The sequence below is a fragment of the Dermacentor silvarum genome, chromosome 2 (genome assembly GCF_013339745.2).
Source record: "Dermacentor silvarum isolate Dsil-2018 chromosome 2, BIME_Dsil_1.4, whole genome shotgun sequence".
In the NCBI taxonomy this organism is placed as follows: domain Eukaryota; kingdom Metazoa; phylum Arthropoda; class Arachnida; order Ixodida; family Ixodidae; genus Dermacentor; species Dermacentor silvarum.
In genome coordinates, this window is record NC_051155.1 from 194,837,081 (window position 1) to 194,854,972 (window position 17,892).

General features: G+C 43.2%; 1 protein-coding gene across 1 annotated transcript in view; it reads right to left on the minus strand.

The window, feature by feature from the left end:
- The window catches only part of LOC119442377 (tyrosine-protein phosphatase non-receptor type 9), a 60,945-nt gene that overhangs the window by 40,687 nt on the left and 2,366 nt on the right, over nucleotides 1-17,892 (minus strand). Inside the window, exons 2-8 of the mRNA XM_037707232.2 lie at nucleotides 16,998-17,141; nucleotides 16,797-16,886; nucleotides 16,523-16,647; nucleotides 12,391-12,496; nucleotides 9,339-9,449; nucleotides 8,265-8,395; nucleotides 1,385-1,625 (exon numbers count right to left, since the gene is read on the minus strand). Coding sequence (XP_037563160.1) covers nucleotides 1,385-1,625; nucleotides 8,265-8,395; nucleotides 9,339-9,449; nucleotides 12,391-12,496; nucleotides 16,523-16,647; nucleotides 16,797-16,886; nucleotides 16,998-17,141 — 948 coding nt within the window. The remainder of the gene's footprint in view (nucleotides 1-1,384; nucleotides 1,626-8,264; nucleotides 8,396-9,338; nucleotides 9,450-12,390; nucleotides 12,497-16,522; nucleotides 16,648-16,796; nucleotides 16,887-16,997; nucleotides 17,142-17,892) is intronic.

Sequence of the window (17,892 nt, forward strand, 5' to 3'; positions counted from 1 at the left end):
TTTTTGTTTCCTCGCGGAAAACGGGTGCGCGTTACAATCGAGGAAGCGTGAGAATCGAGTAAATACGGTAGTTGTGCTACCCGTAGAGGCATCGTCAAACGTTCAAGCCAGGCGGAACTTCGGCATCGGTCTGTCGCTGGAAGGGGCCACGGGAGATGCTTTCTGCGTGCGCCGCAACGAGAATGACATTTACCCAGGAACATTGATCGTGCGCTCCTTCCAAAAATGCAGCATCTCTAATGCGCTCGATGGTACTGAATACAGCGCACTGTTTGAAGATGTCACAAGCAAGAAAGATAGCGACGAGGCTAGCAGCGATGGTGACATAGAATGAGCTCAGCATGTTCAAATTTAATAAATGCTGTTTCATTTTGCGAATGCTGTCCTCGCTTTTTCGTTCGGCCTACATTCGAGGTTTTTTTTTTTTTTTTTTCTGGCTTCGAACTTTTGGGGGGTCGGCTTAGAATCGGAATCGGCCTAGATTCGAGTAAATACAGTAAATCCCCGCTTTTAAGGGAGCGTATGATGAACCGACAGTGGCTGAATTGGTTAGCGTGGTGCTCTCGCAACCCGGAGGTCGGTGGTTTGAATCCGCAGCCCAACGAGAAATTTTTATTTCCGCGTGGCTTGAGAGCGAGAGTTTTTTGCGGTCACACCTCACAACGGCACCGACACTTGTGAGGCAATACAAGCTTCGCTTGAAAACAACAAAATGCGCCTCGGGCAGCCGAAGTCCCACCCACTCAATGCATATCGGCGTCTCGCACCGCAACAATTCGTACAACACTTCGCATTACATAGATGTCAACTGCAGTTGAGTGTCCAATTTTTTAGTTACTTCGGATCATACGTCTTCCCAGTCAGTACATTTTTTCTCGTGTTTTTTACCACAACGTATCAACAAGGTTCTCCTATTATATTTTGAAACCTAACATGCATAACTAAATATACCAGCTGTGGTCACATTAATTCAAATGCTTGTATAATACTAACCTGTGAATATCCAAAGCAGTAAATGAAGTTACCTTCTTAATTTCGTTTGCGTTTAAAAAAAAGTGCAATGAAAATGCACTTTTGCATTTTACTCTGCAAGCCACGGCGTGGCTTGCAGAGTAAAAATGCAAAAGTGCATTTCATTGCACTTTTTTTAAAAACATTTTTAGTGTTGTTGCTTGTCTTTTATCATTAAAAATAAAGCATGTCTCAATTAAAAAAAGAAGAAAAAAGCTGTTGCAAGTGAAAAGTACTGTCTGTTTTTCTTTCTTTTCGTCTTCACTGTGTCATACTGCCCAATTAAGCTATGCACGATATTCCACACTGATTGAATGAAGCTACGGAAAAGAAAAAAAGAAAGCTTGTTCTTGTCGTGCAACGCTTAACTCACCTTTGCTGTGGTAGTTTTGACAGGCTCCTTGATGACTTCAACTTCCTTCTCACGTTCCTCGCAGTTCTGTTTCTCTTGGACGGAGTTCTGCGTTTTGATGGCCGCAGGCTGTGCTGCGGAAGAGGCCTCTTCCTCCTCCTCTTCTGTCACCTCCCCTGCCGCAACATCATTTTCGACGGGCTCTACAGGATTGGCTGGAAGCACGGCCAGTGGTACTGACACCTCGCTTGGCAAGTTGTACCTGCATGAGAATGGCCAATTACTGCAGTGTAGACCGCTTATAACGTAAGTCGCCGGAGTCGCAAATATCCGCACTATAACCAAAACAACTATTTTATTGCGATAATGGACACTCCAGGCACATTTCTGTCATCGCTGTCGCCGTGCTCTAGGTTCCATATTCGCTTAATAAATAAATTAATAAGCACGGTGTCACACACGCACAAGCAAACATGAACACATCTCGCTCGTTGACCGCGGAAACGAACTGTCAAAACGCTCGAGTGACGAAGCGCGGCGAGCGATTGACCTTCGTGCTGTCATGCCTCTCGCTTCAACACGACCTATAAGCGGCGAAGACACGGCGGACTTTCCCCATCGCAGATTGCTTTCAAGATAGGGCCAAGGCGATCGTATCGCCCAAGTGGATCGTCGCAGATTACGTCCTGCTTCGGTCCACTGATACCATTCCATTCCACATTGCTTTGCTGGCGAAAATCCTTCTCTTCTGTTTGCGCCAGTCCCGAACGCAAGTTTCGGATTCTCCGAATGCGGCCCGATTTCCGTCCGTCTCCGCACACATGATCACTTTCCTTTTAAATGTGTCATCATGACGAACTCAGTACTTCAAGCTGATAGAGCAGACGCAGAGAATGTGAAGACAGACAGACTATTGTCTAAGCACGTGTACTGCAGCACATGGAGGAAGCTACGATAGCTAGGCTCGAGAGTAGCTAGGCTCGACGCGTGTGCAAGGCGGCCATTTTGAAATGCTGACGGCTATATGGTAACGCAGATTTAGGGTCGTACTCAATTCTAACACGCACACAATTTTTGGACCTGTTTTATCGGAAAGAAAGTGTACGTTAGATTCGAGTAAATACAGCATTTGTGGCTTGAGGGGAGCGTCTGCCGTCTAGGCTGACTGCCGAACTTCCAGGCAGCCACACTGTAACCAGTATTTTGTGTCCCGCAACTGCACTATAAGCGACACGCGTATACATAGAGCGCTATGGGAAAATTAACGGGAGTCTGAAAAGACCGTATTATATCCAGTCCTGCACTATGAGCAGTTACGTTATAAGTGATCTATACTGTATTTAACTGTTGGTTTTAGCTCTGCAAGTCCTACAATACACGCTAGTCATAGTTTATGACTAGCGGCCAGATATTCAGGCCAGATATTCAGGCACTAAAAATGTGGGTCTTAGGTGCCGGGCACCTAAAGCCTTATTTTAGGCACCATAGAGGCTGAAATAGGCGCTATAAATTGTTCACAAACTGCGACGTCTATTCTCTAATAAACGTTCATTGCCATTATTCACGGTAAGAAACCTGAAATAACGTTCACTTGTGAGCTTGCAACCCTACTGTGCAAGCCATTGATTCCCAGGGCTTTGTGGGCACACGAGAGGCTGCTTTTTTGTCAGCCTGCATACTGTAACCAACATGTTTAATACATCTGTTCTGACACAATGAGCAGGAAGTGTACATTTATTAGCCAAGCTTTCCCGCTTACAATCGCACCTAGTGGAGCAAGCATGAAAGACGCAACACATGCCAGGAAAGCCACTAAGCGGATAATGAGACAAGCTAAAATTTGTGCCTAATGAATTGAGGTCAACAAACGTTCCAGGAAGAAAAGAAGTGTTGAATACTGTATACTTAGAAATCTTTTTAAATTTTATCATTGTAATACGTGATCACTAGGTTTTGAAGTTCAAGATTGTGCCTCTTCTCACTCACAGTGAGGTTGTATGACCTTTTTTTCATGGACAACACCACATTGCATAGGCAGTGGTGCAATTTACGGAAGTCCGCATGCTGGTTTGGGTGAGCGCTCTGTGTTGTATGCCAGGTATATGCTCGGTAGTAGTTTCTGGTGGTTATTTCGCCCTCGTGCGGCCTATTTAGTATCACGTGGCATCTTCTACGTGGGAAACGGTTTTGTGAGATGTATTGAAGTCGGCATGGCCAGAGTTTCTGCAGGCGTTTAGGCAGACGGAGCAACCAGTGTGATGTGTGCACGCGTTTTTGAGCCTACAATCAGCCTCCGATATCAGTTGTGTATTTCTGAAAATTAGTTTCACAAATGTGACCTTAATGCATCGATCTCACTGTAATTCTAAGCCGTGGATTAGCCGCCATGAGTAGTTATGAAACATGAGACGATCCTAACAGCGTAGGTATTGTTCTGCTGGGGAATAGGTTGTACTGTTTACTGTCACAAGCATTCAAATTGTTATCTGCAGATACACTGCACGACTACCTAATTCACTGAATGAGGTTTTCATCCACGAAACAAAATAGTTCTGGTTAGTAATAACAGCATACCATGTAGTCATACTTGTCGAGTGACCAGCTGCGAAGAGCGCGAGCGTCCGAAGCAGTTGGCAAATCCTGGGTTATACAGTAAAACCTCGTTGCTACATACACCACATTAACGAACTTTTCAGAAATCCCCAGCTGACTTCTTATGGTTTCAACGTAAATATTTCAGTACTACGAACTTCAGAATGCCAAACATTTCAGAATAATGATTGTTATTCAGTTTCGGTGTCATGTTAATGCCTCAGTACTACGAACTAATATTCCGAAATCTAGGAATTCTTAAATTTCCGTTTCAGCTGCTGTTACAGCAGCTGAAACAGCGGGTTAGTAGACGACAAGGCGCAGAAAGCTGCGGTGTATGGGTTCGGAAAAGCTGAGATGACGCTCAAAAATAAACCACAGGGGATAATTTTTTTAATCTATTGTGGAGGGGACGACGCATCAGGTTTTGCGAGCACTGTGCATGCTCCCAGAGAAGTGTCGCCTAGCAACAGAGGCACGTCTCTTCCTTCTTACACCCTTCATTCTGCGCACGCCTCTTTCTTTTGCGCTTTTTACTACGAACTCGCTATGCGCACGAAGAAATGTAACCTCCGTACTTGCGGGATGCCACACGGTCGCACTTTGCACTTTCCGGACGGTGCCGTTTACATGCGCTTGCACTTTGGAATAGTTCAGGTGTCGCCTCGAGTGAGACAGTTGCGGTGTCCATGGCAAGGAATGTGAAAAACAAACAAACAACAAGAAACATTGCGCTTTGGAGGCGACATGGAGCTTCCTTTTTGTCGGTAGTTTCCTCAGTGTCAGCTTGCGCGCGTCACTGTTATTATACAGTGCTTCAGCGCTGCGTGGCGGTGGAATCTATGAAAAATAGCAACAGCGCAGGCCGAGAGCTAACAGTGACATTTTCATAGATAGATGAAATGGTGACAACTTATAAACTGATAGGTTGATGGGCGGAATGGTTCATTTTGGTAATTTCACTATAATGATTTTTCAGAATAACGAACGATTCTTGGCGGTCCCGCATGATTCGTTATACAGTGCAGACCACTTATAACGTAACCGCTTTTAGCGCGGGACTAGTCATAGCGTGCGTTTTTTTGACCATCGATATATCTCCCATAGAACTCAATGTATAGGCGGACCGTTTATTGCGTAGGCGCGCGAAGCAGAATACCGGTTATAGCGCGGTTCGTTTAAGCGCGCGTCCACGAAATCGAAGCACGGAGCACGGCCTTTTCTAGGAGGCGTTGAGCACAGCCCGCACGGCCGCACGGTTGCCGGGCGCGCAAATGCGGAGCAGTGGGAGCGCGAGCACACGCGTGGAGACCAGCGGCGAAAAGTGAAACAAAAAGTCGCAGTTTCCCCCGAAAGGCGAAGCATCAATTGCGATAGCAAATTTATTAGTAGAGTATACGGAGTAAGGATAGTAGTTTTATCGCCTGCATAAACTTAGACACATCCGCTTACTAACTGAATTAACAAGCACGGTGTCAGCGTGCACAAGCAAACATGAATAGATCGCACTCGATGACCGCAGGCAAGCACTGAAAAAACGGTGGCGTGAGCAAACGCGGCAGGAGCAGCGACCAAAGGTTCGTGCGGTCTATCGCTTCAATGGAAACTGAGCGGCGAAAGCACAGCGCATACAAAGTTCAGAGCCGTGTGGAGATCGCTTTCAAGATACGGTGCACGCGACAGCCCACAGCCGCGCAAAGTACAAGTACGCCGTGGCTTGCAGAGTAAAAGCCATGCCCCCCCCCCCCCTTCCGCGCTGCCTTTGCGCTTTCCTCGTTTCGTGTGGGAGATCGAGTAGCCAATTCCCCTTGCGCCCGTTCGCAAGATACGCATTGAGTGCCGCATGTAAATGTCGCCTCCCCTCCCTCCCATCCCCCCACGGCCTTCCGCACGACGAGTTGTCGGGTTTGCTCTCTGCCGTACGTTTGCTCTCCGTGAAAGCACGCTTCCCTCGTGCGCTTTCACTCACACATACAGCAGCATACAGCATTTTTTTTTCTTTTTTTTCTTCAGGAGTGGGAGCGTGGGCGCACGCATGGAGACCAGCGGCGAAAAGCAAAACAAAAAGGAGGAAAAGGGCGGGAGACTTTACAGGAAGGAAGGCGCGTGTTTTCATCACTATAGCGGCGTCCAATGAGGGTGCGCGGAATGTGGGGTAGAACGGTAGCGCACTCCTTTTTTTTTCTTTTCGGTTCTTTTTTTTTTTTTTTTTTTCAGGAGTGGGAGCGTGGTGCACGTGGAGACCAGTCTCCAGACGAAAATAACAGCGTTCTTCCGCTGACGCCGCACTTGTCAGGAGTACTTGGTTTCTGTGCTGTGTTGCATGTGTGTGTGGATGAAATATGTAATAAATTGTGTTTGAAAGGTGGGTTGCCCGTTTGGCATAAGAAAAAGCCGAAAAAAGCATGCTTTGGCTATAATACGGTATCGCTTATAGCGCGGATTTTTACAACTCCCGTGACTTACGTTATAAGCGGTCTACACTGTATTGAGATTTGACTGTAGATCTGGTTTTGAATAGGGCATGGTCCGAGCATGCAGAATGCCCACGCTAAGTCTTAGTGCAGCCTTAGCCAGTGTCTTTCCTTCTTTTTTTCTGTCTTTTTTGTCGTCCTCTATGACGCACTCACCCATTTTACGGAAATTGTGTCCTCACAAACAGCCTCTGGATTCTTTTTTTTGCGATCCTCTTCAGATATCAATGCTTTACAGGACAAAGAGGCAAAGCCGAAGCACAAAGCTATCATGCTGGTTTATCAACCACATAATATTGGATATAACAAATATCTTTGTGTTGGGTGCTACCTGTTATAATGAGGTTCGACTGTAGTAGCGTTTCTAGACAGCAGTTGTTTGCAACCCATTAAACGTGCACACATCTAAAGGAAGTGGACTGTACAGGTTGGATTAAAACTGTCTAATGCGTGGGGATACAGTGACTAAAAAAAATATCTGCCATGTTCATGTCTAGCTGTGTGCAAGTCATGAACATGGCAAAACGTTTTTAGCCACACTATTAAGAACTACTACGCAAAAAGAATTTTTATTTTGCTGTCTGCAAGAATGAACATGGCAAATATATTTTTTACCCATTAGCCTCTACGTGAGAAAAATTTGATAAATCATAGGATTTGAGTTCACATTGAATTTCAAAGACAGCACCTCAAACTTTTAGCGAGAGCACTAAAGCACCTTCTCATTTCAATTTGTAGGCCTTTATAAGTTTTCACAGCGCGGTAGTCCTTTCTGGAACAGTGCTTAGTGTGGGGCACTGTCATCCACAATTTGTCAGTGCAGCACGACATTTGCACCCTGCTACTCGGTTTGGTGTCAACCAGGAGGAAGCTTTCCGTAGAAGTTTTTTCAGAAGTTCAGAACTAGATGCATCAGAGAGGTAAGTGCCATGCAAGCTATATTTGTTGCAGATGACATAGTGTTGTTCTTGTTGAGTGGTGTCATAGGGATGTGTTTTCCAATTACACATTAGAACTCTCAGTACAGAGAAATTAAAATAATTTATGCGTACGAAGATTACATTGTGGAGACTGTTACGCTAGTTTGTGCTTATATCAGAACACTCCACGAGCTTGTTTAATAAACTTAAGGTGGCCTCCTCGGCTCACATTTCTCCTTTATAGTACCTTCGACTGGCAGCCTCCATTCTCCGAATGTAAGTAGAGGCTGAAGTAGAGGACAAGCATGCAAGTCGAATGTGTGACTCGCTCAAGGAGGACAAAATGGCAGAGGCGAAACCACATGACTGCAGCAGCCATTCGATTTTGCCTACCCAGAGCTCCCAAGAAAAATGGTGTGCCACCGGCGTGGTGGGACTGGAACTCGTTAAAACGTCAGCATGCAGTGGCCTATGGGTTACAGTGGACCATCGCGAACAACAGTGACACTGTGTGTAATGATGTGGCGGGAAATGCTCTCAATCTCGGCAACTGATCTGACGACAGGGCTTGAAGCACCTGAGAGTGCTTGACACGGGAGGAGAGCAATAGAAAATAACCAGCCGATGACAACGCTGCTAGAGAGAGGGTGGACTTGAGCACTATGAAACGACCAGCCGAAGATGCCATTAGTGTGATTTTGCACGGACTGCCATTACTTTCTGTGATCACAAGCACAAATCAATGAGAATTTTAATGATGCAATTTCATTAAAGTTCATTTCATCAGAGGTTGTATGACATGGACCACAATATAGCCACATTAGCCAGTGCATCACTCGACATTTTATGACAAAAAGACATCAAGAAAACACTGACCAATATGTTTCCACATCGTGAGCTGAGCATTTAGTCTACCTGTTAGCCATGGACTTGAGACAATGAAGCAGCCAGGCCTTGTGGTTGATAGCCAGACTGCCTCCAAGCTCTCGAGGCAATGAAGTGTATGGAATGTGTGCACCTAGCTGTTCCAGGCTGACTGTAGTCACCTGCAGATGATTAATTCGGGATCACAAGTCGCATTATGAAGGAAAATATAAACAAAGGTAGCTTTTTAAACACAAAATGTACATCTACATCGAAAATCTTTGCATAAGAATAATGGAAACATATGCACGCCAGAACTAAGTATGTGATTTACCTTTATAAAGGAACACAAAAGGAAAATATTAAGTTGAGCTAGATTGAATGATTCGGCTTTTGTAATAATGAATTCGTCCCTCGTAGTGAGAATAGAGATTTTGTAAGTGAGAAAATCATGCAAATGTAAAAATCGAAATGCCGCAGCCTAATAGTATTTTGAACTACAGTACCTCTCATGTGACGTCAGCACTCGCCGATTCAGAGAGAGCAGCAGAGAGGGACGTCACATGAGGATTACATAGACTCGTCCTTCCTCGTGTGGGTGATTCAAGTTGAGAAGCAGCAGTGGGACCTTCGGTGGCAATTTTCGACGCAACAGCGCAACAGTCGTATATAGGTACACAGAAAATGATGATAGACTTCTAGACGAACTATCTATCGATCTAACTCAGCTTAATTCCTTTAGTGTCCCTTCAAATTATAGGTACAAAAACTTTATTTGTCTTTTCTTTCTCAGAATAACACTTCATTCCTGTTAAATGCTGAAGCCACATTGTAAAACTGTACTGCACATTGTAACATGAGAACTATCTTTACAATACTTGCACAACATTCCCAGCTTAGCACATTCCATATCATCCACTCATGCAAAATGTTCAAACTACGGCAAAATGCTGTGGTGCGATGCAAGAGAACTCAGAGATTTGAATTTTTGCTTGCACAGGAACAGCTGGTGTGCAACAAGCAAAAAGTTATACAGGGTTTACAGAAACCCTATCAGTGTGCAATGCATGTATCTAATAACACTTTGGTAAAACTGTCTCTGATGCTCGAAGAGCTTGAACTCACCCTGTCCCTGAGCTTTTCCCTGACAAAAAGGCGAAGTATTCGGAATGGTGCCTTGAACCACAATGGCGCGTTAACAATCAAGACTTTCTTCAACCTTGCTGGGTAGGCGCCCTGCAATGCATCAGGCCACAGTCTCGGTAAAAGCATAGTCAAACCAGCATAAATCTTGAAACAACCTCTCGCTCCGTTTCATACTTAGCAGGCAATGCTGCTGAAGCTACTCAAGTAGTGCAGCTGCAGAAGTGTATCATTCCACATGTTTTGTAACAAACTGCCTTTCGATATGCAATGTCTAATTCTGAATACTAACTTCATATATTCATACCTGCCAACGTAAGGACCTCAAAATGCAGAAGATTCGCAGGACAAGAGGGAAGAAGGAGGGGGGGGGGGGTCAATAAGAGCAAGAAGCAGTCGCCCCTTTATTGGTGGGCCACAACTACGTCCAAAACAGCTCTGAATCGCTGCCAGTACAGTTATTAGACACCTCTGTGCTCGTACTATGACCAAGTGCGTACAAGGCTTCGTTATGGTCTCATGAGGGGTGCACCGAAAGGTGGACGAAAGAAGGGATTAGATCTAGGCATGTCCTAATACTGCATAGTAGATTTCGAATCGAATCAAGAAAAACAGCCCAATACCGAATGAAATATCAAATGTGAGAAGCTTTTTCACAAAATTTAATGCTTAAAAATTTTAGGCAAGAAATTATGATGCTGCACAGGCTCAGGAGTCTCCTAGCATTGCATAACAAGAATGTAGCAAACTTTGAGTAACTTAGGTACATAGAAATCAAGATGTACAGTACGGTCTGCTCCTATTAAAGGTAACACCACATTAGTATTGCAGTACTGATGATGGCTGGAAAAATTTTTATCAATAAATTTATGTTGAATAGAATCAAGTGCTCTTTTTTCCTCTGAAACTGATGAATTAGTTAAATCTGTCAAACTGAATACCAATGAGGTTCTCAATTTAACAGTGGACCAGCATTTTGCAGCAATATTTTAGTTATTGCACAGAAAGTTTTCCTTTACAGTTTTTTTCTCCAAACGATAGAAGGGTTATCCAACTTTATGGCAGGTGGGTTAACGTAAAGCCAATCTGTGCGAAAAACGAAAGAACTGCGTATCATGCGACTCGATCACTGCTCCGTGCGTAGCTGGCGCTGACAGTAAAGAACAGACGCCGTTCGCTCCGTTTCATGGTCATGTTCGGTGTGACTTGCCACCTGCCAAATATTAAAAATTTGGAGGGTCACGTCAAGTGTGCACGTTTACATCGCTGCATATCCAACACGATCTGCGCGCCTAGCAGCAGCTAATCAGCCCGATCTTCAAATTTCATGAAATTTGCGCTAATTTTGTTCCTGTTCCTTCTGTGTGTGTCACGTTATCATTACGACGGGTCCTCTCGACCCAGACAAACCTTGTTCCGACAGAGGCGACCCCGACCAACGCGGCGCCATTGTGTGAATTGCGGCGTTCGGGCGCAATGTGTGCGATCTCCGCAATGGGCCGACGTTGAGGAGCGTTAGCAGTGCCAAAATACACTACTGCGTCAGCTGAGGTGGCCCATAAGCGGCTCGCTCGGCACTCCTTTTGTGCCAAAAACTAAGTGAAATGCTCGCTTGTGCGGCATCAAGCACAATGGGCTCCGCGGCGCACGCAACATGTGGCACCTGTTCAGATCTCTGCATCCAATATATCAAATATTCGATTTGATTCGGTGATATTCGAGTATTCTCACACCCCTACTTAAATCACCACAACAACGTCACAAAGAGCTCTGAATGGCTGCCAGTACCGCGGTATTAGACGTCTCGTGATGTCCCATGACAGTGGCCTCTTTCCACTCTTAGTATGCTTCACTGCAGAACTGCGTTTGGGCAAAGTTGACTTAAGGGAACCGGCCGTTATGCAATGCAAATTAGACTTATGCCTGGCACGCACTCTTCAAAGCGTTTCTCAATATGAAGCGAATTGATTTAGGCCTACAATGCCTGCACACAAATGGCCTAAATTTGAATCTCAGTTTGGCTAGCTGCCTAGCACATAATGGCAATTACGATGTGGCTGTGCTGCCTGATGCATCATTTTTGTTTTTTGCAGTGGGGTTGGGGCAGTTTCTCGGGAGATTTATGGTCGTGTCCATACAATCGGGAGGATTGGTCAGAATTCGGGAGTCGCCCAGACAAATCTGGAAAGTTGGCAGGTATGTATATTAGAAGTACAGCACATGGAGGGCTAATGCTGTGTCAAATCACGTATTGTCTGTATATATTTCTTACTAGCAGTATGTGACGAACTATGTTCTGGTCGCGAGCGCGGGCAGCACTGCGCTTTGGAGGCTGCGCAAGAGTTGAGGGTGTACCAACGTGTCATTTCGCTCGTAGTGAATAGGTCCAGATATGCAACATATTTTATGTAATAATTTATTCCTAATTTGGCTGTAACTTATAAAGGCAATGTTAAGCTAAATTATGTAACCCAGCCCTATTTCATTTCTGGCTTTCACGTGGCATGCACTATTTTTTGGTTGCGAATGCAGTCGGTGTGAAAAAGTTGCCCTAGCCTCTGCAGCGATGCCTGCTATGTATGAAATGGAACAATGTATAGTGCCTCAAGATATTGATGTCACATTGAAAACTATTCTTATAAGTAAAATGTTTAATCCAGATAAACAGCTCAACCAGATATTTGTAGTTCGACTATCTGTGGTTCAACCATCTGTTTTTTCTTAATATGCACTAAAATGCCTGCACACAAGTTTTACGTCAGACTCAAGAATAGCTTGTATGACCAAGAGGACACACGAAATATTGTGTAGCAACACTGGCGTCAACATTACTACACAATGAAAATTTGTAAAAGTCAAGATGGGAACAGAACCATTCCATCACTTCAATTTCTATACATGCTTCTCATCAAGTCACAGTCCCGCTATGTTCACACAGGACCCAACAAGTTTCCACAATGTGCAACTCATTGTGGAAGAGAAATGCAAGAAAAAGAGAAAGAAAGAAGCAGCAGTGTCATACAAAAGCCCTCACCTTGAGAAGATTCAGTATTTTTTGGCTGAGCTCGTAGTCAAAGTTCTGATACTTTGAGCCGGTCATGTTGTATATGAACACTATCCCGCATCTCTGGCTTTCGAGGCTGCACATTATTACAAAAGAAAGAAGAAAGAAAAGATTAAAATGCAACAGAACCATCTGCTAACTAACTGCTAACAATAGAACCATCTGTGAACCATCTGCTAACTAAGAGCTCCACTGTAAAAATAAAGGTGCCTCAGGTCACGATCAAACATGGCTTCAATGATCCTGATGCCAATAGCAACCCATTCTTCCACCAGGAGACTGTGGAACTGTGTGCCCCAAAAAGGATCTCGATGCTTATGATGCAGCAGGCAGTGCATGAGTCACAGGCTAATCATGACTATAATTCCAGCATTCAAGTTCTTTCAGCAAACAATTATGAATTACAAAGTAGCAATGTGATACCTGAAGAACTTAAACAGCTTTCTGATAGTAAAAGATTATCAGATGTAGCATAAGGTTCAGCAATGGTAAGTAAAGGTGTTATATTTAATAAAAAATTAATGTGCAATGAACATATGAAACTTATTTCATCCCGCTTAGTGAAGGCTTGTAGCGTGCTTTGTAGACTTCGTGAGACGATACCATCTAAACTTAAGCTGATCCTTTATAATGCACTATTCTCATCTCATTTAATGTATTGCCACCTTGTGTGGGGTACCACGTCAAAGCAAAATATCAGTAAATTATTTCTGCTACAAAAAAAGGTTGTTCGTCATGTCGCAAACGCGCCATTCGATGCACATACATCTGAACTATTTTCGAAGTTTAATATCATTTATCTACCAAATTTATATGAGGTTAACCTTGCCCTTAAATACCAGAGGTATTTTAAGTATAACAAGAAAGCGTTCTTGGGATTATGGAACCTAACAGAACCAACAGATATATCCTACAATATTAGGGAAAGAAAGAGATGGCTGCTACCACTCTCGCGTACAAATTATAGATCAAATCGTTTAACCAATCGCGTCCCATCCTTATTAAATAAACTACATGAAAACGATGTCGAGATAATTGATATTACTAGGAAAACAATACGAGACTACCTAAGTAATTATTTTCATAACATTCCTTTGCTATGGGAAGTCACTACTTACTTCCTTTAGTTAAGTGGTTTTGCATTTTAGTAACCTACAAGAATACTAGTGCTTGTATGCAAGTATACATCTGTACCTCTATAAGAAATATATATTTTTTTAATACCATGTGTAACATTTCGCATATAGGATGTAACCTGTCAGACATTTCTAGACACCTTCATTTGCTGTGTTTTCGTATGTTATTCGGATGTTACTATGATAAGTTCTTAACCTTCAGCAAACGAAACTAATTATGTATGTCTATTATATACTGTGTATTCATACATGCCATTTGTACTGACTAAACACACTGCTTTGTAACACTGATTGTACATTTCACCTTACACATTTTCACTTACACTCTGTCATAGATTGTGCACTGCACACACTAAAGTGCAAAAACTTTATTGTGTCCTCGTCATGAATAGGGAGCAAGAACCTTGTCAGGCTGCAAACAAGCAGCTTTTATTTCTTGTCCCAGCGTTCATTTTTTGCAAGTGAATGAATGCGAAATAATGATTGATTGATTGATTTCTGATTTCAATGCAATAAATGGGGCTAAGTGATGCATGTTCATGATTGGCATTTTCCTACTTTCATTTATGTTGCCCTTTATTTTTCTTTTAGTGTAACATGCAGCACAACATAACTGTGAAGTAACCTAAGGTTACAGAAGGCAGCAAGTGGTAGTTGAAAGAAGGCCTGGGCAAGTCAACAAGGCAGGGAAATGTGTTGGGCTATTTATTGCCTGTCAACGGTTGCATGCCGGTGCGATGAATTGTGGCATTGCACTTAAGTCATTTCAACCTCCCGCAAATCACATATAGTTTCCTAGTGTTCACATTGCCAGCATCTGGACGGACAACTTTTCTGAACATGGCAATTGCAATTGGATGCATGCAAGACAACACAATATCAAAGGCAGCCAGCAGAACATTGCTGTGTAATCGACCTTAGGCCAAAACAGAAAATTAGAAGTTATAGAGACGAATTCAGAACAATTACATGCCTATGCATACCATCTATTGTGCAGCAGGTTTGTACCAGAAGCATTTAACTTCCCAGTTTTTTCAAAAATATGTGCACATAATAATATTTTTAACAAATTATTGTACATTGTATCTATATTAAAAAAATGCATTACATTTGTGGCTTATCTCTTATATTCTCGCAAAATATTAATGGAAGACGTCTAACTTCAAGAAAAGAGACCTCCCCTCACCACATTTGTAAGGTTCAAGCATAATTATCTGCACATATGATAATGAAAAGAATTGAAATCATGAAAGAGTATGTTCAAAGGCCGAAACTCAATTGCAAGATGTGAACTGAGCTGATGAGCGCGGCTCATCTCCAATAAGCAAAGCAGAAAAGGCTGTGACCTGGATGAGTATGGCTCGTCCTTGCCGATATTGGTGCAAACAGCCAGGACAAGTACAGCTCAGGCTTGGTGGTTAAAGGGTTAAAAAATGAAAACAGGATTACTTGTTGACAACATAAATATGCTACTCGCGTCCATTGCACTGCTGTGCGTGGCTAAATGTCACCATCTATTCCCAATCGACTTCCTTGCTACACAGTGACATAACCGCTACGTACTTTTCGCTCCAGTCTGCAAGCTTGTTTCGTGTGACTATTTACTTTTTTCTTGCTGTATCTTTTCCTGTATTTTACATAATCCCTCCAACTTCCCTTAGCTTCCTCGTCCCTGGTGCTTGTTTATGTCTCCATCATGTACTATAACAGCTGTGCCATAGCACATCAATGACCTTAGCACTGATAGTGTCATCTATGGAAGCATTATTTTCTAAAGTGGCAGGACCCAGGCATGAAAACGACTGATTTCCCTTTCTCTTTCTTTGTTGATTTTTATATGTTCTTATTCCCTTAACTCCTTCCCTACCGTGAGGAAAATGGGTGTCTTTTGTGGGTTACGCGAGACTTTTTTTCTGAAGGAGCTACTGCACTGAATATTTTATGTAATACATAAACAAAAAGCAGAATGAATGCACTTTTCATGCATGAAAGTTTTATTAATTAGGTATGTCATAAAAAAGATAAAAATTGCCAGTATCAAGATTGTGGGAAAAAACTGAACAAAGTTTGTTAAGACACGCTTGTATCTACTAAGAAAAAATGTTACAAAAATAATGAGATATACAAAATGTATTGTCGTCTAATAAGCACAGTCTCCGAAAAAAATCAAAATTTTTCATTGAAGAGGCGTGCCGTGCTGCGGCCGCCGATGTTCCGGGCTGGTTTGCATCGTAGTCGCTTTCAGAGTCAAAGTCCGACGAAAAGGCAGCATCCTCAGACTCGCTGCTGCTGGATGCATCGATAAAATCAGCCGCAAACGCAGCGCAATCACGAGATCTACGATCTTTCAAAGCACGCGCGCCGCTGCTGGAGGTGGCTATCTTTACTTTCTATTGACGATCACAAAACTTCGGAGCGCGTTAAAAAATTACCACCAAGCGGGAAAAATGCAAACTGCTTAGAAAACAATAATATAGTTAGCCACCTTCACGTCTGATGGTGCAGTGTGTCTGTGAGCGGTGCGGAAGGTATCGAAAACTGTGTTTCAAACTATCAATAGCGGGCTACCGATTCCCAATAGGCGCGGTAAGGAAAAAGTTAACTGCCACGACAAATTTTAAAAATGTTTTAGAAGTGCGCAATTTTATTGGACATGCAATTTCGCACCAATTTTTTTTTAAACATATGATACCAGGAATGCCTATTTAAATTTTACTGGTCTTGTTGAAAATAAAAACAGCACAAGTCGTTTTGCATTATTTATTTGTAAAGAGACTGCCCATATACACATGTGACATATACACACGAGTTCATGACAACTTACCTCGTCATCAGCAGTTAAGGGGTTAATGAATGCCTATCACTGACAAGGCGCTACTCGTTTTGTGTTACATCAGCAGACTTCAATGCTGCTTCCAGATGTGGGCACATAAGTGGTTAGCTTTGATCAGTAAAAAAGCACACACCTCTCCAAGGCCACGTCTAGTTGGTAGACAACACCTTGTAGGGTGACCTTGTGCGAACTCTGCAATGGCCAGTGCTTGCTCGCTGTGAACATGGTGATGGCAGCTCCGGAACTGTCTCGTGTCGGCTGCAGGCAGTGCAGTAGTAATAAGACAGAAGAAAAGCACTATATGTTAAATCACCTCTGTGCAGTTGTGATTACAATGCTCGATCCTTTGCAACAAGGCAAGAACGAGCAAACTAAAGGAAGTATGCAAAAGAAAGTGGAAAGCTCACCAAGACTGTGAACTTCCCAGTTTCCAGTTCCCCTTTTAAGGGATCAGTTGTAGGGTCAAAAGTGCACAGCCCTTCTCGATATCGAGTGATCTGTGGTGAAAAAAAAATGAAGAAAGAAAAAAAAATAATGTACTGAGTGAGATGCTGCTCAGCTCAGATACTGCTCAGCTCATGCAATACTGAACATTAATGAGACACTACCTCGTGAGCTTCATACAGGGACAGGGCTCGGCGAATGTCAAACTTTCGGGCCATCATGAATTTGACAGCAGCATTCCACGTCAAAGGCCCTGCACTGTGACTCAACCTCTGTTCATTCACCACTTTCATAAATTCCTTCACCAGCTGTTGAGAGAAGAGAATGCATAGCATTTATGAAACTCCTTCAAGCTCAACCTTTTGAGGGCAATTTCAAAGGAACACCAATACACAGAGAGTGAGATAGTAGGAATGAACCTGTGATACAGAAATCTGAGCTACTTGAGCTCTTCTCATCTGCAGAAGTTCAAGGAGGACATTGACTAATCCACTATGAGGTTCTAAGGGCATGTCACACAACTAAACAGCTGCTGCCATAAAAAGGGCACTGAAATACGTTTTGAACATGCTAAAAGAAATTTTCCTGCTCTGCATACAATGCTGCCATGAACATGCAAGTCAAATTTTACTTTGCTGCATGCATCAGGGACCCTACAACCTCACATAATTTATTGCTTGCTCTCTCTCTCCTGCTTTATTCAGTCAGCAATGACATTACAGCCAGTGTGATGGCCCATAGACAGTAACCATTGAGCAATTATTCACAACCACAGGTTACTCACAAGCACCCTTCCAATCTTCTAGGAAAGGGGGAAGGGGCAGCAAATGCATCCCACCGTCCTGTCACCACCCTTCTGTCACTTTCTAGCACCTTTGTTAGACAATTTAAATTTAAATTTTGGAGTTTTACATGCCAAAACCACGATATGACTATGAGGTATGCCACAGCGGCGGATTCCGCATTAACTTTGACCGACTGGGGTTTTTTAATGTGCACCTAATGCATGGTACACAGGCGTTTTTGCATTTCCCCCTCATCGAAATCCAGCCACCTTGG